Below are 24,504 nucleotides of genomic sequence, written 5' to 3' on the forward strand. Positions count from 1 at the left end.
TAGTAGGTGCGTAATTCAAAAATTGCCAAGGAATATCTATCATCTATCTAACTTGCTACAGTAGAATCTACGATTACAATAATTCTTGTTATAACTGCTTTACTGGCTGTATAAATTAATTGTCCGCATGAATTTGTTACACTAGCAGACTTTTACCAGTCTACATCGAATAGTTCCCCATTGCTTTAATCTGTCTTACAGTATGTGAATTTATAGTAGTAATATTTTGTATCGTTCTAATTATTCTAATTAAGACAATTCTTGTTCATACTGCTTAAAGGGAGAATAAATTAATTGTTTGCACAACTTTGCTACTCTAGCAGACTTTTACTAATCCATATCTAATAGCTCGTCATTACTCTAATCTATCTTACAGTATGTGAATCTATAGTAGCAAGATTTTATATCGTTCTTTCTACACATGCATAAAATGATGCAAAATTGCAAGGAAGCATGTAATAACTAGTTAATTCATCATCATGGCATCATGATGGCATTTACCTTATGAATGCTAATTACCATAATCTGACTGTATACTTAAGAGTAGTAGCATAGTCAGTACATCAATCAAGTCCAGTACTAATTTATTATGATAGGTTAGGCTAACGAAATGTTGCAATTCTATTATAATACGTTGTCATTGATCAGTCTGATGAAATACAGTACGTTGATTTACATTAGCATTCCTGTATATAAGGCCGTTAGACGTGTAGCCTCTTATACTTGATAATTCTTCGCTTTTAGACTGTAATAATTAATTAGTTAATTGATCAGCTACAGTATTTCCGAATACAATATAAACTGTGTTAGTAAAGAATTCAAATAGATTGATTGTAGTGTACAGTACATTAATGTACAGGCAAAGTTAAAGTTAGTAGGCTCGTGCAACAAATTCTTCTGGTAAAATTGAAGCTAATATCGCAGGTAAAATTTCTGGTCTACTAAGCTATTTTGGGGGGGACTGGATTTTACCACTGCTATTTAATAGTCTTACGTAAGTTCTATCATCTTCAAAAGGGATTCTAGGAGGACTTGAAATAACGATACCATAATCCTGTCTAGCATTTTTTCAACTAGAACTATTGAAATAATGGCTTGGTATGAGACAATTCTACCATCATGGCGGTCGCCATCGACGTTGACACAGTCGATTTTAATATCTATCTTAGGATTAGTTGCTTATTTCTCGTATAAAATCTATTTTATTCCTAAGCGTTCACTTAAACGCTTGGGAATAAAACATCCGTCTCGTTCTACGCCATTTTTTGGTAATCTTCTGGACTATGGTGCTACAAGCGCTCATATAGCTCAAATGGAATGGCAAAAGCAATTCGGTAATGTCTACGCAACACTTTTCTTCCATGTTCCAACGATTTGGGTGGGCGATCCTGAAGTGCTGAAATCTGTTTTAGTCAAAGATTTTAGCAATTTTGCTAATCGTAAGCAATTATCCAAGTCGCCACGTCCATTTAACACCACATTATTAGAGTTAAGAGACATGAATTGGAAACGTGTTCGCAATATTTTGGTACCGGCATTTAGTGCTTCCAAGTTAAAAGCGGTTATTCCTATTATTCAACAAGGGAGCGATGAATTTGTTGAAAAATTACTCCTATCCGAAGAGAGCAATCAAAAATTGGATATCTGGCATACGAGTGGCCAGTTTAGTATGAAAATTATTCTTGCAGCTGGTTTTGGTATCGAATTTGAATCACATGAACAAGAAGAACGTTTAATAGCTGCTGCTGGAGCATTGTTTCGTGATTTTACTGGACCATCCCAATTGCTTGTAGTACTTTCTCCAACTTTATTCGATCGTCTCGAACCTTTAATAGGCAATGTTGTCAATTCAATCAAGTATATTACTCGTATAACTGAAAATGTTATTCAACAACGTCGACAGAATCTACAAAATGGTATAAAATGTCGGAAAGACATTATGCAACAAATGATTGAAGCAGGCGAAGATGATAAATTGAACGATGAAGAAATTATTGGACAAGCATTTCTGTTTCTGATTGCTGGCTATGAAACTACGCAGAATACATTAGCTTTTGCTTGTTATTCACTTGCTACTAATCCCGATGTTCAACAAAAATTGATTGATGAGATCGATAGTAAATGCCCTGATCCAAATGATTTGAATTATGATGTCATTGGCGAATTGCCTTACTTAGAAATGGTCGTTGAAGAAACATTACGAATGTATCCTCCAACTTATTTTGTCAATCGCGATGTTAAATCTAACATCACCGTTAAAGGTTTCCACATTCCAAAAGATACTATGATAGGACTTCCGATTTATAGCATACATCACAACTCGGAGTTTTGGCCTAATCATGAACAGTTTATACCTGAACGTTTTACTCCTGAAGAGAAAGCGAAAAGAAACCCTTATAGTTATATTCCTTTTGGCGGTGGTCCACGAAATTGTATTGGCATGAGACTAGCATTATTAGAGATCAAATTAGCTTTAGTTAAAATAATTCAAAATGTTGAATTTTATGCTACTAAGGAAACGGAAATACCTCTACAATTAAAGACCGGCGTATCATTATGTCCTGCTAACGGAATTTACTTAGGCATTCGTAGGAGGCATTAGAAATAAAACTGCTTTTTAGCTGTGTCCCAGCGATTGCAAGAATATTACGTTTTGCTTTGGCATACGAACTTGAAATGGCAGCTTGTTTAAAGTATTATACATTAATTGCTATTATCGATATTCGTTTAGCAGTGATGAAACAGTTAGTGGTTTAAATCGATTAGGGTAGTTTAGAATTATGTTGCAGCCAACATCATGCAGTGATTAACAAACACATGTCCTAACTTTACTAGGATATTGCTTTATATTATAAATTAATCGTCTGCAAAGATATTACGTGAGTTGTGTTACGTATGAAAGTAGGCAATATCTTGGCATTAATGCAACATACCAAAGAAGCATATTATCAACTATAGTACACTATAAGTAGATGACCAACTAAACGTTCTACTCGTATAGCAGTTACCGGCAATTTCTCATTCTTATCTAATTTTCAATTTAGCAAAACCATTGCGACTAGCTTAAATTTCCTGAAAGCTATAGGATATCTCAAAATTGCTGAATTTATCATAGATTTTATAATTTGGGCTGGCATCATCAAAATACAAAACATATTACACCATAACTCATCGCCGTATTCTGTGTACTTTCGCTAACTTCTATAGGAATTAGTAGATTACTACAATACATGCAGTAATTGTTATATTGGATACAATCATCTATCTTGTAGGATAAAAGTTTTTATTTCAATCGTTATAATTGTGGTAGTCATTTAAATGCTTACAAGATGAATTCTGCAAAAGATTAGTAAACATTCAGTTAGGCTTGTTGCCGATTGCTGGGGTTCGATGTCTATCCTGTATTTCTTGTTTATGTAATACTAAATGCTATCATAGGTGATCTCAATGACGTAAATTTTCCATCTATTTGTAAGTTTTGAGGACAAGATTTGTGATATTATGTTTCTACTGAATACAGCTCCATCTTTTGATAACGGACAACCTAAGAGATTACTGTATATCTATCTAGTTATTTCTATGCCTCTATCAAATGTCTATCGCATTGTTGCAAGCCGCTTGATGTACTAAGGTGAAACGTTAGATTCCTAAAACTATTGAGATATCAAAGCTTAAATTGAATATCGGTAGAAAATTTAGAAAATTTGAATGGTTTTAGAATTAACTATAAAGTTATAAGCCTCTTTCGTTTATTTTATAAAATACCAAGATATTCATATGTTTGATTTCTTCTATTGGATTCAAAATAAAACATATCAACTGTCTCTTGAAGGATATTGATCTAAATCGATGATAAAACTTTCTGGCACCAATATTGGCAATGTTTGATTTACTATCATTATTCTTATTTCGCATTTACCATGTTTTTAAAATCTGGTAGGACCTTTTAATTTCATTTTAACTCTGCTACTAGGCTTTGCTGATCTTGATTGCTACAATAAACAGTTGCACTGCATATTATTTATATGAAGTTCGTCTAGCAAATAGCAGAAAATAGTAAGCACTACCCAGGCAGCTATACATGCACATAAAGTTACGCATTTCGCTGATAATTCTAAGTTTAATAGTTTAGTAACTACTATTGGAGAATCTGTAGTTCTACAACGGAATAGAATCAAGCTGCAATTTATGCTAATAACTACTAGTAAGAGAAATGAAGTAGTAATTTTAAAAGTGCAATTCAATATTCAAACTCATTAGGTACATTAAATGGATAGTAATAGTATTCGATATAAGCTACTAAACCATATTAACAATGTTTATCATTCATGCTTTCTAACATTATTTACGGCAGCCACTATCAATGTAATGTAGCGCAAATATTTTTACTTCTAATGCCAAAGGTAAATGCAAAGACTACTACTATAATACTGACTTTGTTAAGTTAGAAAGCATGAAATATGTCATCATTAATAAACAATTTATGTTACAGCGCTACTACTACTACAGCGACTACTACCGTACTGTAATGCTAATATTCTTAAGTTAGAAAGCATGTAACATGATATCATTCAAGGTTTATGTTACAGCGCTACTACTATAGCGACTACTATTGTAATGATAATCTTCTTAACTTAGAAAATATGAAATATTACATCATTAATAATTAATTATGTTACAGTGTGATGGACGTTATGGCATCTACTCGGCATCCTGTATACTTTTTAAAATAGTTATCATACCTCATTTTGTTGACTGTAGGTGTCATAATTGTGATATTATAATTTTGATATTTCGATAACAGCAAGAATTATTAGGAAAATTGAACCATTTTCAAGCAAGGCAACGGCAATGGACGACACTATCATAACATTATTCATTCCCAGAACCCTAAGCCAGTGCATTATAACAGCATGTTTTGGATTTGTTATCTATTTAATTTATAGATTTCTTATTGCTCCTTACCTGAACATAAAAAAGCTAGGGCTACCATTTCCCCGTCCTAGGCCAATGGTGGGTAATCTTTTCGATTTTGGCCCTGGTAATCAACATGTTGCTCAGATGGAATGGGGTAAACGGTACGGAAGGGTTTACGCTTCCTTATTTTTTCAAATCCCAACTATTTGGATAGGCGATCCTGATATGATCAAATCCGTCATGGTGAAAGAATTCTCAAACTTTACCAATCGATTTCCAGTGACTAAAACATTACATCCTTTTGATAAGTCTATTCTGGAGTTAAAAGATCAAGATTGGAAACGTATGAGAAATATATTAATTCCTACATTTACAACCTCAAAACTAAAATTAATACTACCATTTATATCGGAAGCTAGCGATATCCTCATTGATACACTGATTACAGCTGATGAAGAGGGTAAAATCATTGATTTATGGCAGGCATCCGGTCATTATACTATGAAAGTTATCCTTGCAACTTCCTTTGGTATTCAGATTGAATCGGAAAAGCAGGAAGAAAAGCTAATGAACGCAGCTGGGGCACTCTTTCGATCTGATCCTGGCATATTACAAGTTCTCATGATTATTTCCCCTCGAGTATTCTCTGCTTTAGAACCAAAATTCGGCGGACCTCTAGTATCTTCCATAAACTATATTATTCACTTAACTAAACAAGTTATCAACGAGCGAAGGAGGAATATCCACGCTGGCGTAACATGCCGTCGCGACTTAATACAGCAAATGATAGAAGCTGGTGACAATGATAAATTAAATGATGATGAGATTATAGCTCAGGCATTTATTTTTCTTACAGCCGGTTATGAAACCACTCAAAATACTTTAGCATTTGCTTGCTATTTATTGGGTACAAATCCTAGAGTGCAGCAGAAGTTAATAGATGAAATCGATTCCAAATGTCCTGATGTAAATTCGGTTAGCTACGATATTATAACTAATCTACCTTACTTAGAAATGATTGTCTCTGAAACATTAAGATTGTATCCTCCAGCACATTTCATTAATCGAGACGTTAAACAAGATACAACAATTAATGGCGTTCATATTCCTAAAGGGGTTATGATTGGTTTCCCAGTATATTCCATCCATCACGATCCCCAATTTTGGTCTAATCCAGACGATTTTATTCCTGAGAGATTTATGCCAGAAGAGAAAGTAAAACTTGTACCTTACAGCTATATTCCTTTCGGTGGTGGGCCTCGTAATTGCATTGGAATGCGTTTAGCATTACTAGAGGTCAAATTAGCCTTAGTAAAATTAATGCAAAAGGTTAAATTCACAACAGTTAAAGAGACCGAAATTCCGCTTAAATTAAAGGGGTTGTCATCACTTTCTCCACTTAATGGTATTCGTTTAGGCATCGACCGTCGATAGCTAATTGATCGGTCTGAAGCTGTGAAGCCTATTAAAGACGAAGCCATTGCGATAATTTGGAACTACATGCTTAATTTTCAACAGTAATACTGTACGAAAGAGCATTCCTACTTAAATTGTATCGCTTTTGCTAAAGCGATTTTGATACATTGTTGGGATACCAAATCTACGAATATAATGCTTTCAGATCTTATATTATTTTCCTTTCGTGAATCAGCATCAAGTGATGATAGATTAAAACATATCAGTATATATTCGCATTTTGAATATATACAACTGTTCTGAACCTACAATTGTCTATAAGTAATTCTGTAGTCAGCTGGTAATCAAGAAAGTATTGACATCATAAATAAGTATACCATTTCTTAAAGGCAGATTGATAGCCTATTAAAGGTTTCAAATCTTTATTCTTTTTTGCAGCCCTTCCAAAGCTTACTCCTGAAATAAAATATAAATTTTCAAAGACTTTAATTAAAATCGTAAAAAAACAGTATGAAAATTTTTCCACTGTTAAATCCCTTCATTTAATTTATTAATTTTTCAGCAAGATCTATCTATGTGTACTATGCATTTATTTATAATTACAACGTAGCACTATGATAATATTATGACTTTGCGCAATAAACTAACATAAAATTGTATAGCTTGATGTGTGCTTACACATAAACTTATATTAAGATTTTTACTCAACCCATACTTGAGAGTTAATCAGTACTTAGATGCTTGATCTGATCAATAAAGTTTTTTTCCGAGTATCTCAACCTAGAAGTGATTATTGTCTTGTGCGCATATATAATAGTAATATATTAATCAATTTATTCTTGTTAATATCACTTCTATTACGATCATTAAATTGTTAATAAGTTCCTGTTCGTATTTTATACTGATAACTATAATCATATCATAAGCGCAGATGCTGATCGATTTGCAATAAATTGCTATATTAAGGGAGTACTAGTTTAGCAGGAGGAGCATCATCTAGTGTAATGTAGTAAATTATTGATCTTGTGTTAATGGAATGCATTACAAAATGTAGTAAGATTGGAACGTAATATAATGAACTTAAACGTAACAGCATTAGACAAGCGATATTGAAGAAGTTGTGTGTTGCCGTACGCAAGTGGTTGATCGGATGTGCCCCTCCAATTCTGGATAGCGTTGATAACAGAGCTACCTTAGGTAGGCAAAATATCGCTTACGTCCATTTCAATCCTATACTAACTATAAGTATACCAAAATATTTTACAATATAAATCATCGATGAAGTACATTTTGTAATGACTTTACTAGCTTAATTTGGATTATTTTGCAACCATTGACGCTGAAACAATGTCATGCAACTCAACCGAATGTACTCTTTACTTAACGTTGCTGACAATAACAGTATTTGTAAAATAAAATCTAAGCAAAGATCTGTTAGGTTTGAATTGACTCACTCACTCACTAGCAGATTAGTATTTCGTTCATAACCAAAAAAAATCAGTAACAGCGTAAATCAAATTTATGAATTATCAGAAATGGTAGCATGAATTTAAGTATTTTTTGATCAGTTTAAGAGTATATAGGTGTGCATACTCGTATTATAATAATTTTGCTAGCTTAGCTTGGGTTATTTTATATCAACCGATTATAAAACAAGGTCATATATCTCAACCGAATACATTCTTCACTTGATGTAGCTATATAAACAGTTTCTCTAAAACAAAATCTGAGCACACATCTATTAGATTTGAATTTACTTGCTCACTAGCAGATTAGGATTTCTTTCATAAACAAGAACGATCACTAGCAGCGTGAATCAAATTTATTAACTATCAGAAACCTTAGATAGAGTATCATTTGAGCAGTTTAAGAGTTTCTAAGTGAAGCATATCTTATAATAATTTTACTAGCTCAGTTTGGATTATTTATAGAAAATGATATTGCAGTAAGGTCATGCAATGCAACCGAATATGTTCTTCACCTGATGTAGCTATCAGCAATAATTTCTCTAAAACGAAATCAGAGTAAAGAAAGATCTGATAGGCTTAAATTTCTTAGCTAACCGGATGAAAATTGTATCAATCTAAGATTAATCATCTAACGTACGGCATTCTGTTCTGTAAATACTATAATTGTAATGATTAGCTAAATAACAATTGATTACATGCATTGACATCATTTATTCAATAGAGCCTTACAATACATCAATACGTCAATGAGAATAGCATTGTTCTCACTTTTGTCTTCTTATTAGTATTATGACGTAGATTGATTAAGTAATAAGATTATTTCCTGAAGGGAAATTTATCATGATTACTATTGGATTCTAGCCGGTGATGTACAAGTGTTAATAGGGTAACTTTTTGGCTACTATTTAAGTTGTTGCTCATGTCATTAGCATTTATAACGTTCCACTAATGTACTGATAAAGTGGGAAGCTTGCAATTTCGTCTGTGCTTCATGAACTATTCATCGCATCAGTTGTGATACAATAACAGAAGCTAGTAAGAAATTGTTGGCAGCAATGGCTGAAGGCATTGGATCGGTATTAATGTCGTGGGTACAATCGCAATCATCGACAACATTGTTGTTTATGGTGGTGATTTGCGGTTTTATAACACTACTTGTTAAAGATTACGTTATTCCTTACAGAACTATTCTTGCAACCGGATTGAAGGGTCCTATACCCAAACCTTTTATTGGTAATGTCTTTGATTACGGTGGTGTTTGTCAACATAGAGGTCAACTTAAACGTCAAGAAAAATATGGGAAAATTTATACTTTACTACATTATCACATACCAACTGTGTATATAGGTGACCCGGAGATAATAAAAACGATTATGGTCAAAGAGTTTTCTAATTTTACTAATCGATTCCCTGTTAATAAAGCACATCATCCATTCGATAAAACGGTAGTAAGAGCTGATGATGACGACTGGAAACGTCTACGAACTTTATTGATACCGTCATTTAGCGCGTCAAAGCTTAAAACTAACGTTCCATTTATTAATAATTTTACCAATGATGTAATTGATAAATTCCTACAGGCTGAGCACCAAGTTAAATCTGTCGATGTCTGGAAAACATTTGGAAATCTTAGTATGAGCACCATCATTGCTACAGTATTTGGGATTGAGTTTAAGTCCAAAAAACATAAGGAAAAAGTAATTACAGCCGCAAGTGCCTTACTGAGAAATCAAACTAATTTGTTGCAACTTGTACTTATTTACGCGTATCTAGCCTTAGCATTGTGGGAACCAATAACTGGAGGGAAAATTATTAGATCTGTATATTACTTGCGTGATACGATTGTAGGTGTTATTCAGGAACGGCGTAAAAATCTGAAACAAGGTATTCCATGCCGCAGAGATATCTTGCCACATACTGTATGATTGAAGCAGGTGATCGGGATCGGCTTAACAATGAAGAAGTTGTAAGTCAAGCTATCATTTTCCTAGTGGCTGGTTACGAAACTACAGCAAGTACATTAGCATTTCTATGCTACACACTCGCAGTTAATCCAGACGTCCAGCAGAAACTTATACACGAAATCGATTCTAAATGTCCTGACGAAGAGACTTTAAAATTATGAAACTGTTCTTGATTTGTCTTACTTAGAAATGGTTGTCAATGAAACTTTGAGACTATTCTACCGCATTCTTCATCACTAGACAAGCTAAACGCGATATTAATGTACATGAAGTGTTTATTCCGAAAAATAGTATGGTCGTTTTTCCAATATATGCAGTTCATCACAACCCTGAATTATGGCCCGACGCTGATAAATTTATTCCTGAACGCTTTAGTTCAGAAAAGAAAGCAAGGCGTCACCCATACAGCTATATCCCATTTGGTGGAGGTCCACGAATTTGCATTGGCATGAAATTGGCTCTGTTGGAAGTAAAGCTAGCGTTAGTGAAAATTTTGCATCGTGTTGAATTTGTGACCTGTAAGGAGACTAAAATACCTTTAAAGTTAAGAACTGGTTCAACAGCGTCGCCGGAGAGCGGTGTGTATTTAAAAACTAGGAGAAGGCATTAAAATGAAGGATCGAATTTGGGTATTTGAATCTTGCAAATTTATTAAAGACCGAGCACTTTTAATCCACTCTTTTGCAGTTTATAAGCATGATTTTACTTAGTGATTGTGCAGGTATTGATTTTATTCTCGATTTTATTATAGTACGTGTGTAAAAACTGATTGAATATTTCAGTGAAGTCAGTGAATTAATTCTTGAAATTAAAAATTTGCTTGTACTTTGTTTTGTTCTTCAACTGTACAATCATAATTTATTGGCTATGAATCATTATCCTGACCTTAAATATCATTCAATTAATTAATTTAATTTTAATGCATCGATGGGCTTTATTATATCTATAATATATTCACATCAAAATATAATTTATTCTTCAACAGCAGTCTCGACTATTTTTCTTTAAAATTCGAGTTAATAAGATATTCTTAATGTAGTTGTCGTCATAAGAATACTCTACAAAATACCGATTCAGAATAAGCGACGATTCAACTATTCCTGTGTTAAGCGGTGATTTGCGATACGCCCAATTCAGTCCAATTTTGTCAAGGTACATATAAAATGTATTTGTAATAAAAAGTGACAGTAATCATGAAATTATATTGTTAGTAAATCTTGTCTTGCGAAAATATTTTTCATGTAAGCGAATGCCTTCATGAATTCATTAATAACTAGACTGTAAGATGACACTTTGTATGATATACTTGTACGCAACATGCTTAACGTCAAGAAGTTTAAAAATGAGCTGTAAGATGGACTTGATTCGAGTTGCCAGCTCAATGTACTGTCAGCTAATTGTTTGGGTAATAGGTTTTTATTCATCAATTTGTAGTTCATTGATCAATCGAACGCATTGTATAAAACCCCGCAAAATTGCAATCCAAAATCAACTACGGTCTAGAAATGGCACGTCATACTGGCATGGTATTGATATTTTTGCATTGGAGTTTTAGAAATTCATCTTTAAAAAGGTGCACTCACTTTCACAAAGTTTTGAATAAAAGTAGCCAATACTCGTTGTGTATTTAGGGTTAGAAAGTGTATCATTTGTAGTTGAGAATGTAGTATTTGGTTTTCATTTGTACTGCAGTACTACGCTGTCGATAATTTTTCGCGCATCAAAATGGGAATGATTGCTAGGACCATTTTGCGGTCAAGATCCATCGATTGTCGAGGTTTCTCCATCCGTCCGTCTACTACGCCGAACGCGTCATGACTAATGGGATGACACCATTTTATTTTGGGGTGAGACAGGGACAAAAAATCCAAACTTGGAATGTCGTTCCACAGTAGTCAGTCAAGCCACCACGGTGTCCATCAACACGCTACAGTTTGCCTCTACACCGTGATAGATCGGCGTGATCGACTTGATTGAAATGATTTGACGACATTAGAAAAGCAAAAGCATTCTGAGTACGGTATTATTATATACAGTACAGTACATTGGTTGTGTAGTAATATCTCCGTGGATATGACAGTGGTACAGTACTGTAGATTTTGTATTTTGGAATTTTTTTTGCCTGTTAGAAAACTGAAAACTTTGCGCTCTACCAAGCAACAGTACCGACGTGTTGTCATGCTGCACAACTGAACGACGTGAAGCGCAATGACGTATGATACCATACCATCGTCAGGCATGATGATGCCAATCATACGATACGGTGTGGTTACTGTGGTACAGTACCGTACTTGTACAGTGTACAGTCTTGTATTGTTGTACTGTACAGTACAGTACAGTACAGTACAATACAGTACTGTACAATAGAGAAAATGGAACAAAGTACTGTAAAATTTCAACCCTAGTTGCGGCCTGGTGTTATCAGGTGCCAGTACTGTGTCTACTGTACCAGTAAACAGCCCGTCGCCAGGTACAGTACTGTGCTCAAGCGTAAACAAGCGATAGTCACGTGAGTACAGTCTTGTACTTTACACTGTACACTGTAGCGCTACCTTCAGCTGCAGTCCATCTTGCGTACAGACGGTACAGTACTGTAGTCTCCCATACTACCATATAGGCGATTACCAACGTCTAGGCTACTGACGACAAATATCATCTCAGGCACTAGCATCAAGCCAGTAATCATATCGACGTCAGACTATCGGTTTGGTAAGGTAGGTTGCCTTTACTGTAGGCGTTTTGCCCCAATTTGTTACAGTGGCAGAATACTCTACCGTCAGCGTACATGACGAAGAGCAACATTAGAGATTTGCTACAATCCTAGTACTGTACCGTACAGTGGGTACAGCAAAGGCGCGAAAGTATACAAGTAGCCTGTACGTACGGGAACAGTGTTTAGTACGGCTGTTACGGTGAAGTAGTTTGGCGCGCGTTTACGTTCTTCATTTTCATAGTGTACAGTTTTGCTTTGCTGCTTGTCCGACACTTTCAGCGGTCGTCATAGTTGATGCAAAAGTTACTGCACCTATCTATCACTACCAATACAACTTTTTAAATTTACTATAGAAATATTTTGTAAACTTTTACTGCTGTAAGGCCAATCCCTTGCCAAATTTCTCTTCTTACAAGCTATTTTGACACGGAATATCTTTGGAACAGATTGGATTGATCTGGAAATGGCGCGATTCAAAGCTACTGCAAGAAAGAGTGACTCATGGCAAGCCAAGAAATTCTTCTATAAGAAAGTGAGTAATTGTGTTGATGTTGTGGATTCCATGATACTCTTATACTTCATGTTCTATACCGGCTGCAATAGTATGCATGCCATGGATAATCATCCAAAAATATTTCCGGGTAGAATATTATTTTGAGGATGGGTAAATTTCCACACGGCAAGTTCTCGAATATAAGAGGTCGAAAAAATTTTTTCCAGAATCTCACTTTAATGTAAAATTGTTTTTCAAGTTAATAAAGTAATATGTGTCTTATACTCGTTTATGCACACAGTAGTCAATGGATACTAGCGTATTAGTTTATTTTAATTTTTTATTAAGTACAAGTACGTTGGAGTTAGATGATCTGCTAGTCGCCTTTCATAGTATTGCAAGATTTTAAAGAATTTTCTCTTTATTTCTGGTGAAAAATTTGGCAACTTTTTTATTATGTATATTCTAATTTTATTTCTACGCGCGCCATTCTACTTGGGTAATACCGTCGATTTTTCTGCTTGTTCAAAATTGCATCCATTGCAATAATTGAGACGCTATTGCTGCTGTAGTAAGCAAATACTCAACAAATCATGATCGCTGCAGTGTTTCTATCGGACTGCATTGATTTCTACAGGCTTACTCAACCAAATCGCCGCTTTCTATCGTGGACTGTAGTGCGCAATAGTTTAAACTAGTGATCGCTTTGAGAAAATGGAAACCAAGACTGTCGAAACAATGTAAACTGAAGTAAATTGCGTTATACTACACTGTTCATTGACAGTACAGTGGATGAAAGTGTTGACGGTGACCCAAGTCATATACGAGTATATACAGTATATTATATATTATAGATTGTGATGATGATACGTTCGTTTGTGGTTTGTAGTATTAAATTTGTACCGTACGTTGGAGTCTAATGGATTAGACCTTCACGACTATAGGTGTGCTAAACAAGGACGCTAGGGCGCTCTCTATGTTCTGTATTTTTCACGGCCTAATTGCAACAACATTATTATTTGTCCAAGAAAAAAGAACGATGAACGTCCCAGTAGCATATAGCCCCTGCAACTGCCATAAACCCACCAAGAAAAAAAGAGCCAAATTGACCCAACTGTATCACATGATTCAGTCTCACTCTTGCCTACAGTAGATGTCACTGTACAGTACAATACCGTACAGTGTTTACATTGTAAGGACAGTACTGTAGAAAAGATTTCCTTGTTTTGCATCCAGACGTCATACAGTACGTACTGTACGGTATTTTTATGTACCTTTAGGCGACTGTACTGAGTGTGCGTACAGTAGTGTTCTTGGTAGACTTTTCTGTCATTTTGATACCGTAATCTTCATTGTCACCAGCGAGTTTACTATGCATTTTCGTTCCTGATTGGTACCCAGCATAAGACACAGTATCTAGGCGCCAAGGAGCGCTCCATTTGAAAAAATAAAACAAGAGAAATCGAGTCCTACGCCTTAAAATGAAATTGACCGATAGTTTATAAGCTGATGAGAAAATGTAAACTTACATCATAGTATTCAACAGCCAGCTACAGTGATGACAGGGTTAACGAATTACTCTTGCAACCATAACTCGCTCATGCAACCGAAATAGAATACCTTGCTATCAAATGAATCGATGCAAGGACTATGATAGGCCGTAAGATTGAGCATAGCTCACATCCACTTGGGCTTTACCAAATGGATGGTGGTATCACCCACCAATGAAGGAATTAATGAATTGAGAATCGTTATGTCATTAATGGTAGTTGATTATTGCCTGACGGCAACTGGCAACGCATTCGGCGTCACTGGACTGCCTTGTTATTTCTATGCTGATTGAGCGATTGAAGTAGACATTGGTCTATAGAGAACCGTAGATGTAATTTACTAGCCTATGACAGGACGTACTGTACTGTTGTATATATATATGCACTTGGTAATTTAATTTGGATTTGTTGAGGACAATTCCATAGCTTCAAGTCAGGATACAGTACTGCACTGTATGTCTACGATTGTTGCCAAGGTGTTATTACCTTACTTTCAAATATCAACGATTACTACTAATTAAATGATTGCTTACGACACTGATTCCTAGATTAGAATCCTGAGGCTGTGTGATATCTTTACGAAGTGTTGGTAGATTGCTAAAATTGACTACTGGATCGTGGTTCTTTTTGCACCTACCTATAGCGATTTGTTGATTTTAAAACTTTGATCTCTTTTTTTTTTGACTTAGCTGACCGTAGAGAAGCTAAATGCCTTGAAAACTCAGATGAGATCGCGAGATCTGAATACAGTTTTAACTGCTATCCGAGAATTTTGCCAGCATTTGCGAAATAGAGGTATCTTTGACAAGTAATTTGTAGAGTTCTAAATACAATCATCTGGCGCCTTAAATTACGAAAAGTTAGAATGTTCTTTCAGTGATTCACTCAAAATATAAAAGATATAGAGTTTTCGTCACGAACTAAAAATAATTTTGTAAGACCGAAGTGTCCAATACACTCTTTTGAGAAGTTTCTTAATTTTACCCATTCCAATGTGTGGTAGAATGGAAATAAGATGACATTTGCTAAATAGCTAACTTATTATCTAACACAATGGATCAATATTATTGTTGATGCGTTTAGAATACAGAAAGTCTCTTATTCGACAAATTGTCGACTCCGAGCTTGTTCCAGTATTTGTAAAATTTTTGCGATCGCCAAATGCTGAAATTGTTACTGAAGCCAGCTACGTCTTAGCCGTTGTTTCTAGCGGAAAAGTAGACGAAATGAGGCAAATTCTTAATGATTTCCCTCGTCACCGCTACCCGAAATTGTTGGTTAGTAAAGATGTGGATCAGGACATCACTAAAGGTGCTATTCGCAACACCAAAGCAGTCGTACAAGCCGGTGCTGTGCCTCCTTTGATTGCATTGCTTTCACATGATGATGATGATGTCAAGCAAAATGTATGTATAACCGTAAAGTGTAGATATTTTTGAAATTGAACTTCAGTTTGAAAATCTATAAAAATAATGTTTACTATTCCGCTTTGGTGTAGTGTTTGTGGACCATAGGAAGTATCGCAGAAGATTGTGCTAAATACAGGAGCGATTTATTAGCTCAGAATATTTTGCCCCCGCTATCTCAGTAAGGATTCTGTGAATCGAGTGTCTTGACAGTACTTCTGTACAAACTTGTGAAATAACAGTGCTCTAGCATTTTAAGCGTTTCACTTGACGATAGTACAGAAGTTTTTTTCTTCGAGGCTTGTCTTATTAAAATTCTGTAAATAAAAATTTTTCCAAGCGGAACAATCTAGTAATCCGTTAATTATGAATTATTTAAAGGATTCTTGAAAATGAGATGGCAAACCAAGAATTGTTAACTTATGGCGCATGGGCTTTCCGCTGTCTTTGTTATAAAAGGATAGCGCGTTCAGATAAACACGTTGTAAGTCATAATGAATCAACATAAGATGGAAAAATTAATATCGAAAATCATTTTTTAAACTTAAATATAAACCTTGTTTCTTGAACTTCTTCAAAGATACCTGCCGTAATCCCCATGGTTTGGCAGCTTCTTCAGTCTGAAAACATTTGCATTCTTAGTCATGTAACATGGTGTGTTGCGCGGCTGACCGATCCTACAAATGGAGCGATAGTCGATGAGCTTATAAACGTTGATCTATGCAAACGACTGATAGAGTTGATCCCGTAAGAATTACGTCATATTTCTGTACTTGATCTAGGCTATGGTAGTTATATGATAGATCCTTGCTTAAATATTTAGGCATCGGTATACTCCTCTGGTGAAGCCAGTAATGTTAGCAATTTCTAACATCATATCTCGTGGCCCAGTGCAAAGAAAGGTATTTACACGACCTTGTTTTTAATCGATTCGTGCAGTACGATTAGGGCATAACCACCCGTATCCAAAAATTGTCTACTTTAGATGCTAGTTGATTGTTCACCTTGGCAAAATATGGCTGTCTTTACTGACTATTTACGATGCGACAACAACATTTTGATGGTTTTATGTAAAGTCGCATGGAAACTGATGTCTGATAAGGAGCAAATCCAGGTCATTAGAGCGTTGCGATAATAAATATAATCTGTATCTTTGTTACTGTTATGAAAAGTGCGTTTTATTCTAAACCAAATGTATATTTTTAAACGATTGAAATGCAACAGTCCGCTATCGATTCCCAAATTCTGCCTAACTTGATCAGAATTGTACGCAAGAGAAGAGGCAGGAAACTACCTAACGAATTAGTAATGCTTATTGCCGATGCTGTTTTGGGTTCTGATGATCAACAGATATGGTAAGAAATTACTATCAAAAAAAATCTCTTCGTTAGGTACTAATATGGCCACTATTGTAGGTATATTGCTGATCAAAAGGCTGTCAGAGCTTTCTGTCTTACGTTGCCCAAAATATCAGATACGGACACGCTTCATGACGTTATTTCTGCACTACAAAGTATTTTGCGAGTTGGTGAGGATGTTAGGAAATTGGAAAATCAGTATGAAAATGCGTATGCTGCTGAATTTAAAGCTAAAGGTTGGTTTTAAAATTTCTGTCACTCTAAATAGTATTTTTAGTGATAGCACTTAAGCATGTAATCAAAATATCTATGACGTGAGAGATTTTTGGCTGTATCACATTTAATGATTAAAAAGCCTTAGATATGTAGTGGAAGTGGGATTTTAGTAGTTTTTCAAAGATATGTCTCAATTAAACTAGCTTCTTTTTTATTTTGCGAAAAGACGTTGAGTTTATGCAATCATTGGTTCAACATCAAGATAAAGCTATTAGCAGGAAAGCACGTAGTATCATGTCTAAACATTTTCGCCAAAAGAGGAAAAGAACAAAACAGCAACCACAACAGCCACAGCAAGAACCAAAACAAGAGCAACAGGAAGGACAACAGGAAGAGCAACAACAAGAAGCTTAATATCTAAGAAATAGAACAATAACCATTGATGTCGATTTTAGCAATATTGAACAGTATTTTACGATAATATATTAGTACATTTCGATGCCGTTAGACCTCACAGCACGGAATTGCCATACATTATAGATGGCTACGGTTTCTCTTGATTATGACTTTTAAATATTCATTCATCTTTATCAGTTAACACGCTAATCCAGTAGCTTATGTAACATGTCCTTGTTTATGTATAATTGTCAAATTGATGTAGAATATCATCAAACAAAAGTGGTTGTCATAAAAGCCTGGGGTGGACCCTTTTTATAGATTTTATTTCAACTACTATTAATTTCTTTAATGGAAATCATTAGTAATTGTACTGTACTACTCGTGTAAAGAATCCCATGTCAGGAAACCGGCTAGACATGTAATGCATAAACGCTAAAATATATTTTATTCAGTTCCGAATGTTTGTAATAATGTAGTTGATGCTAGATGTGATTTTAAGCCACCACAATTTGTGCATTGGGCAATGTGAGATTAGAATCCAATACAGTACAGTATTACAGTTAAATATTAATTAGTTAGAAGGTATACGCCTAATTAAGTAGATTAATTTATTATTTTAATTAAGTTGACTGTAAGGAATCGTAGGGCGACAAACGTAGATCTACATGATGGTTGCAGAATGAAGATGTTGCAATTAACTTGATCACACTATTTTAAAGCAAAGTCATGAGTCTCTTGTTCGTTAAGGTTTATTAATTAACTATTAAAGCTATAAGAAATCGATCGATGTTGTGTCGAATGTATATTTCCATTTCGCTATTTGGAAGATTGTGATGGCCATTAAAGTGACTGAGTGCACAATCTATCTATGGAATACAAGCCTAAATACGTGCATGCCCTACGCAGTAAACCGTAGATCGTATTTTATGCAGAAGCAGCCTACTGTTAGATAGCACATCTTAAATACTGTATTTAACGAAAAATTTGTAGTATTGCTTAAATACGTAATTATTGGCATTAGAAATTTCTGATATACTTTATTGAAAGAACTGGTAGTTTTCGTAAAATCCTAGCATTACAAGAGTAATAGCAAGCACTGATAGCCGCATGCATATTACAATGCTATGTAATGTTTAGCGTCGTTATACTGTAATTTACTGGTCAAGAGCGTTGTGATAGTTTTGCCTGCACACAATGTTACGCTGCATTGCTAAAAGCAAGTTATTGTACTATACTATAAATCCCTAGTCACATTTAGCTATTTAAAGTGTTGCTGTTACAACCAGAACTGGTTAGATTAAAATTTCGTTATTTATATTATGTTTATAATGGTTCGAATCGGTGTTAAGTGCAACTATTATTTAGTCTTCATCTAATCTTTCACGAAAGTAGTCTTGATAGTACATTTCTAAGAGAAAATGCGCTCTCATAACTATGGATTCGTCTTCATCTTCTAGCAAAGCTTCCACCTTTTCCAGTTCTAGAATCAGTTATGAAATCGAAATGTGCCGAAAGTGTGCCAGTTTTGTTATAATTGCCTTAATTAAAGGAGATTTTAAGACTCACCCGTTTCTCAGTTCCTTGTGAAAATGGATTTTTAAGACTTTCTCATTTGCTGCTAATTTTTTCCAAGCCAGCTAATGCGACCTGTATCATTTCACTGTTATCGGTTTCGGATAGTATGGTAAACAAAGATAGCATTGCCCTATGTTTCACCAATACCTATTTGCGTTAAACAGTGTTGCGCGCATTTATGGATTACTTTATGACTCGTAATAGCTAATAACACTGATTTAAAATATAATTAATGATTTGAATGTATCTGTTGACATATAGTAATTAGTTAATAATGATTAGCCTATTAGATCCGTCAATGTTTTCAATTTATTTCGTTAAAATTCTAAATTACCAACGAAAACTAAATGCAAAACTACACTAAAACCGATATATTACTAACGAATAACAAGTTTAAATCTAATCAATAACTCCGCGCTAGCTCTCTCTCTCTCTCTAGCTTATACGGTCTTAAATGCTATCTATTTTATGCAGTCATACTCAAGCACAAATTACTAATTTCAGTCAATTATACTACATTAGGAACCATATCTAAATCTCGATAATTAATACTAACGCTAATCATAGCATCAGCAATAAATACCATAACATGAACATAATTACGTCTTTACCAAATTTGTTCATCACTAGCACGTAAGGCAGCATTAACAATGGCTAACACTACATACTCATTAAATTCTGGATCATTATCTTCGTCAGCCATATCTAATATCCATGATATTAGTCCTTCACTTATAGCAATCTATTCGATATACGATTAACATTAACAATCCTACACGGCATTTATACCTCTGATCAATATTAAGTGATAAATTCGAAAATAGGGCTTACTCCCATTTGATCAAAACTGCCCCCTAATATCTTAGCAATTGTACTGCAAAATTCTCGATAATTATTATGGCTGTTTTCTGAATCTGTAATTTCTAAAGTCGATGCAATTCCGAGTAAGAGGGAGCATTTAAGCATAGTCTAAATAAATAATAATATGGTTCGGAGCTTAATATTTAACTTCATAACCAAGGTTATAGATTGAATATCCAGTATGCCATGGCAATTATCATCAAGAATTACCTTTCTTTCAGCATTATTTTCGGTAACAATATTGCCGATAGTCCTCAATATTGGCATTAAGTAGATTTCTTCGTATTTCTAATAGTTCGAAGGTGTATAAATTACCTTGAGCATAATATTCATAATCTGCAGATGATAATTATAGTGATAAAAGTTGGATAAATTAATTGCCTTAGTAAATTCATAAATCGATCGCACATTTCCATAGTGACTATATAATCAACTTTTGGTTACGAAGGATCTGTCAACACTGCTAAACACCAACATACTTCATACAGCACTTTCTCCTTGTCCAAATGGAGGAGATTTAATAAATTTGGCATCGCACTAGAGACCTACCAACAAAATACGCAGTATTTCGACGTACATAACTTATGTGATCTCAATTACGCACAGTGGTAAAGGCTATTAAGCTATATAGGGCTAGATGAGTAGATAGGTAAACATATCGGTAAGCAAATTTATTGGCATATAAAAGTGCCTCTTACTGGAATACTAACAATAGTTATATTCGACGGCGGGCGCGTATATAACTGAAGATTCTGAAAAGTCCATAATGCGCAATCTTGTAGTTTTGAATCTTTAGCTACCTCAATTAACCTATTGATGTGCAAAATGAACTAAAAGAGCGATTAGATGTTAATAAATTTTCAAGAAGGAAATTTTGCTTCTATATTGTTATAAATTTTCATCGGCTTAGGATTTATAATTATAATTAGATATCTTTCTATTGGCAAATCGCGAAATTACCAAATTTGATAGGTAACACATACTCGTACGTACAGTAAATTCTTATTTGCTGTTTACTCTTGAGAGCTTACGTAGTAACGACGGTAATAAATTTTGCTTTAATGCTTCATTACGATAACTATCACTTTCAATAACGATATTCCCCAACGTCAATACGCACTGCATATGAGCAGAATTGAAAGGGCAGCAAGCTGCTATAGATATTCCACTTTCGATATATTAAAATAACTAGTCAGGTTATAGAAATATAATAGAGTTCATGTATAATAATAGCTACGGCCGTAGTTTTTAATAAAATAACCTGTACAACGAACTTTAGAGGTATTCATCAAAATACTTTAAACGGTAACACATTACAGCAAAGTCAGACCCAGTTTTATATTAATTAAACCGGTTATTTTGCCATAGCAGGTTAAAGAAAGCTCACATGACGATGATATTAGTAAAAGAGCTTACTTACATTTGTCTTCATGTTAATATTATCGTTTTTGATGCATTTTATGAGCGGCACTAATGCACCAGTCACTACAATCGCTTTTATTTCAGATGCTTTCCCAGAAGTTATGACAGATAGTATAGCAGTAGTACGTTCGACTATACGATCACTTTGATCTTCTAATAGCCGTACTAATTTTGAAAGGATATCTGATTGTATAAAGAATTTTGTTCTCCAGCGTTCTATGCAAGTATGAATAACAGATATTAGTTGTAATAAAGAGAATTTGAGCGGAATCATCGCTTTTATTCCACCAAAGTATTACTTCATGCGTAGATTAGTGTATGAGCTACAAATAAGCCCAAGAGTTAGTATTAACTGCAAGGCATAAATTAATTACACTAACATTTATCAATTTCGCTAAATAAGTTACTGTTGAGTTATAATAAATAATCCATCAAGATATTTATCAGCATGGGCGCATACCTTTGATACTTAAGAAACGAATATTCCGTGCAGCATTGCATACGATTTTTGAATCATCTGATTTAATTTCAGAGATTAGATTCTATGTGAAATTAAGCCGTAACATTTCAAAATTTAAAGCCTTTGTCAAAGATTTTTATAAACTAACACCGACTGTGGTAGCGATTATAAAATGAGGAAATCTGAATTTAGGAATTATTTCGTCCCATAATAAAGCAACTGAGATAAAAATTATCGTTATTGACATTATTATTCTGTAAAATAATTTTAAGTATTTGCTTGCAGTTCGTTATCGCAAAATTAATCGAGCCTATAGCTACACTGTAGGTGCATGAAATTGAGAAATATGGTGTTGATCTAAAAGTTAACTTTTTTTACCTTGATATGAAAACGAAGCTTATTTCGCCTTGGATTTTTAACCTTTTGATGTTTACGTTTCATCACTTGATGGACTTCCAACTGTATGATTTTCGTTGAAATAATAGATGAATTAGTAATAAATCTACAGCTTGACTTACAGCTACATATTTTGCATTATAGATGTATATCTCCAGTTTTCCTCACCTGCAAATCAGTAGTTACTACCTTACTAATTACTGTAATTTTAGGCATAACTTGCGAATAATTCAGTACTTTCCTTTCATGCTAATAATTACGTTATGAATAGCCATAATTATTCTATCTAAGCTAGGTGTTGTAGATATTCATGTCATAATAGTTAAATACTTACGATGAGTTACGAAACCGGGTCTTTAGCCATTAAAGGAATTGTTTGAAGATGAATATTAGGCAATGTAGCACAAACATTATAACATTTACGCTCAACTGCTCCGTTTCAATTATTAGTACTGTGGTATAGGCGGTAATTGCATAACAGGTAGTGCAGTGCTTATAACCTACAATATTGGTAATCAACTAATCGTATATATGAAATGGAATACCAAAAGTAAATTACACACAATTTCTTCTAATAAGGGTTTGACTATTGTTTGTACGGAAAAGGTAAAGAAGTCCGTTAGAAATGGGGATCTGATTATACAATTTCAGATATGACGCTGTGTGCTATATATTTAGATCAATAACGTAAGCTCTAGGAGTTAGGCTGTGATATACAGTTGAAATAGCTGCAGTGATTCCATGAGTTATAGAGCAAGGCATAACAGGGTGAAAGTTCGTATAATTAAAGTTGATAATTATATAAGAATTATGGACGATGCAAATAATTATTTTGTAATTAATCCCTTGAAAATGAGACTATTATAAAATGATTGCTCGATTTTCTTAAGATATTAACTAGTATAGCTCGCTTATATCAGTTCTTTTATTGAAAATGATTTAACGTGAGAAAATATATTGTAATATTATAATTCTTCACTCGCTAGAATACAAAGTGCTGGAAAATAGTTATTTATACAAAATCCCACGAACTATCGCGAAAAAGTAATAGCCCAGCTACTATTTGGTATTCTCAGTTTTTCAAAGGCATCTTAAGATTATTGCATATATGATGATTTATGAGTGCCACACACCACTAATGACAAGTAAGTCTACACACGCCAACGCTAATAAAAGATGCCTCTTACTAAGTTTAGGAGACAAGATTCCCTGCATCACCAAATCTAACAGTTCCAACGACCAAATATTACCATAATTATAACGTCACGGATAAGCTAGACCAAAGCTGTGCAGACTTTATCTTGTGCATTATTTGTTACTCGCAAATGTATTACTGCCATAAGAATACTGTTAGTTTTTCAGATTTCTGCTCGATACCTAGTTTAACCTGAATATGTATAAAATAAGAAGCAAATAAAAATCATATTGATTAGTCCATAAATCTATGGTAAATAAATACTAGAATATTCAATTTCGTTCCGAAAAGCTGCATAACAAAAGTAACTGTCAGACTTTACTAAATACAATTGCTGTCCTGACTTGAGTAATTATCTAGGAATAATTAATTACAATTACAGTGACTTTATGAAATTTAAAGTATAGCTGCAAGCAGCCTTATGCAGCAAGAAATACAGTATATGAATGTGTGCAGTACATCGTTTTAATCCTGTATTTTATTATTACCTCCATTTATTTTCTCATATTGCCAAACAACCTTTATGCACTGTAAGAAATGTAGCATCCTTGATAACTAAATAATAACTTTATATTCTTAAATATAGCTAATTTTTTAATTCTTAAAAGATAGATGCCTTTACAATCATATTGCACTACATTCAAATATAGCTTGTCTTGTTTCGTTATTTCAGGGACTACTAAAAAGTTTTTCT

The 24,504-nt window shown here is 34.2% G+C and overlaps 5 protein-coding genes across 5 annotated transcripts; 4 read left to right on the forward strand and 1 right to left on the reverse strand.

Annotated features, from left to right (window-relative positions):
* Window positions 1-1,090: 1,090 nt before the first annotated feature.
* On the forward strand, window positions 1,091-2,602 carry TRIADDRAFT_56209 (uncharacterized protein; the record flags this gene model as incomplete). The annotated part of the gene is made up of 1 exon (XM_002112281.1): window positions 1,091-2,602. One exon carries the CDS (start codon window positions 1,091-1,093, stop codon window positions 2,600-2,602), a length of 1,512 nt encoding a protein of 503 aa, XP_002112317.1.
* A 2,321-nt stretch (window positions 2,603-4,923) lies between these two features.
* Window positions 4,924-6,351, forward strand: TRIADDRAFT_13664 (uncharacterized protein; the record flags this gene model as incomplete). The annotated part of the gene is made up of 1 exon (XM_002112282.2): window positions 4,924-6,351. A coding segment is annotated over one exon (1,428 nt), but the record flags the coding sequence as incomplete, so codon positions are not given.
* Window positions 6,352-8,857: 2,506 nt separating this feature from the next.
* TRIADDRAFT_56211 (uncharacterized protein) lies at window positions 8,858-10,376 on the forward strand (the record flags this gene model as incomplete). Its single annotated transcript, XM_002112283.1, has 2 exons — window positions 8,858-9,686; window positions 10,084-10,376. 2 exons carry the CDS (start codon window positions 8,858-8,860, stop codon window positions 10,374-10,376), a joined length of 1,122 nt encoding a protein of 373 aa, XP_002112319.1.
* Window positions 10,377-11,491: 1,115 nt separating this feature from the next.
* On the forward strand, window positions 11,492-17,916 carry TRIADDRAFT_56212 (uncharacterized protein; the record flags this gene model as incomplete). The annotated part of the gene is made up of 12 exons (XM_002112284.1): window positions 11,492-11,543; window positions 12,863-13,011; window positions 15,212-15,317; window positions 15,606-15,928; window positions 16,021-16,109; window positions 16,310-16,412; window positions 16,509-16,582; window positions 16,752-16,830; window positions 16,914-17,042; window positions 17,153-17,283; window positions 17,344-17,522; window positions 17,729-17,916. The coding sequence occupies 12 exons, from the start codon at window positions 11,492-11,494 to the stop codon at window positions 17,914-17,916; spliced, it is 1,602 nt and encodes a 533-aa protein (XP_002112320.1).
* Window positions 17,917-20,083: 2,167 nt separating this feature from the next.
* TRIADDRAFT_56213 (uncharacterized protein) lies at window positions 20,084-22,831 on the reverse strand (the record flags this gene model as incomplete). Its single annotated transcript, XM_002112714.1, has 8 exons — window positions 20,084-20,218; window positions 20,308-20,445; window positions 20,653-20,673; window positions 21,036-21,167; window positions 21,758-21,975; window positions 22,220-22,301; window positions 22,598-22,678; window positions 22,784-22,831. 8 exons carry the CDS (start codon window positions 22,829-22,831, stop codon window positions 20,084-20,086), a joined length of 855 nt encoding a protein of 284 aa, XP_002112750.1.
* Between the last annotated feature and the right edge of the window lie 1,673 nt (window positions 22,832-24,504).

The sequence above is a fragment of the Trichoplax adhaerens genome, genomic scaffold (genome assembly GCF_000150275.1).
Source record: "Trichoplax adhaerens TRIADscaffold_5 genomic scaffold, whole genome shotgun sequence".
Taxonomy (NCBI): domain Eukaryota; kingdom Metazoa; phylum Placozoa; class Uniplacotomia; order Trichoplacea; family Trichoplacidae; genus Trichoplax; species Trichoplax adhaerens.